At 57.9% G+C, this 1,749-nt stretch overlaps 1 protein-coding gene across 1 annotated transcript in view; it reads right to left on the reverse strand.

The window, feature by feature from the left end:
- Positions 1 to 1,087, reverse strand: part of Pcolce (procollagen C-endopeptidase enhancer) — a 6,499-nt gene extending 5,412 nt beyond the window's left edge. Inside the window, 2 exon segments of the mRNA XM_021186910.2 lie at positions 83 to 191; positions 935 to 1,087. Of these exon segments, the coding sequence (XP_021042569.1) occupies positions 83 to 191; positions 935 to 1,026 (201 nt within the window). The 5' untranslated portion in view covers positions 1,027 to 1,087.
- Positions 1,088 to 1,749: the final 662 nt, after the last annotated feature.

The raw sequence follows: 1,749 nt of genomic DNA on the forward strand, positions 1-1,749 counted from the left end.
TGGTGGGGACAGTATCCCTGGGCTGTCAAGGTTTGGCTTCGGAGACTGATGAAGAGCAATGGGGACCGGAGGGGCCTCTCACCGTGATTGTCCAGATGCACTTCTTGTTTGGGGGGTAGAGGTTGGGGAAACCCTCACTTGCCACGTAACCTGACTCCCCGGTCACTTCCCCTCCGCACAGGAACACAGGTCTGGAGGACAGAGGAGGTGTCAGGTAGAACCACTACAGAGGTGGTTCATGAGAATGTCAAGCCCAGGCCATATGGGAAGATGGTGTTGGAGAAGCCCCAGCCTATGGACTGGAGACTCCAGTCCAAGGATCACAGAAAGTGGGGCTAGGCAACCGCCCGCCCGCCCCGTCTCTCCATCCCCTAGAGGCTCCACCCCCACCCCCCACCCCCTGCTGCCAGGAATTCCGGGAATCCTTGTCAGTCCCCCTAACCTCCTCTACCCCCCCTGTCCTGCCTGGNAGTCAAGGACAGGAGCCGCGCCTAACTACTTCCAGATGTGACAAGCCACGAGGCCACGAGGGGGAGGGGGCAAGAGAGATGAGGAGAGCAACAGTGGACACACAGCTAGGGGCTCCCACCTTCGCCCTGCTGCCCTGCTCTGGGCTAAGGACCAGTACCTGACTTCCTGCTTGCCACCCTTCCCCCAATCTCAGTTTCTGAATGTCAGCTAACAGACAAGGTCTTGACTTTCTGGGTTCAAGCTCCATGGAGGGGCAGAGGGCAGAAGAACGGCAGTGAAGGAGTGGGAACAGTGGAAGTTACAGACCAGTGTGGCCTTGCAGCAGACAGGAGGGATAGGAATCTGAAGAGGAAAAGGGATTTGCTAGCAGAAGAGCTTGCAAGACCCACAGGCACAGCCCTCCCAGGACTCACAAGCATTCTGAAGCTTCCTCTGGAAGCCATCTGAAGGATAGGAGACCTACCTCGTGTAGTTGGGGGTTTGGCCTCGGGCAAGAGGCAGCACCCAGGCCAAAAGGAATGGCCCCAGAAGGGAGGTTAGGGCAGCAGGCAGCATTGTGTAGGGGGGAGTGCTGGAAGCAGCAGCTGAGTTCAGCAGCAGCAGCAGCAGCAGCAGCAGCAACAGCAGCAGCAGCAGCAGCAGCAGGATAATCAGGACCAGATGAAGCAGCCCCGGGTGTGTGGGCGTGGGGACTGGCCAACTGGGCGGGCAGCAGGGGAGGCGGGACGGGGAGACAGCTGGGACAGTGGTTGAGTCCCTTCAGCGGCCTCTCTAGGTCTTGGACATATATTAATTGGCCAGAGAATGCTGGGAACCACAAGGAGGCGAGAACATCACCTACGCGTCTAGCCATGTGCCACTGCCTGCTGTCCTTTGCCTGGGAACCTGGCGTTTGCTGAGACTTTCAGGTGCGGACTGGACCCCTCTTCACCTGTTGCTTTCTCGGCATCCAGAGAGGAGGTCCTCAAGTCTCTTGGCTATCCACTGTCCCAGCGCACACTTCTAGATAGTTCTTNTTGCCTAAGACAGGCTTGCCATGACGTACTGGCTAGNNGGAGCTCTCGATCTTTCTGCCCCAGCTTCCCACATGCTAGGATTACAGGCCTGCCCCAGGAGCTTCTGCACATACTTAGGACCTCCCCTTAACGCTGGTCCAGATCAGGCCAAGCAAAGTGGCTTCTGACTCCCTTATTTTCTCTTCCAACTATTTTAAGGTACAGAAGGGTTAAGGGGGGCGGGGCGTGGAGTGTCCCCGTCCCTGGGCAAAGAGGGGACGGA

Source organism: Mus pahari, chromosome 23, assembly GCF_900095145.1.
Source record: "Mus pahari chromosome 23, PAHARI_EIJ_v1.1, whole genome shotgun sequence".
Classification (NCBI taxonomy): domain Eukaryota; kingdom Metazoa; phylum Chordata; class Mammalia; order Rodentia; family Muridae; genus Mus; species Mus pahari.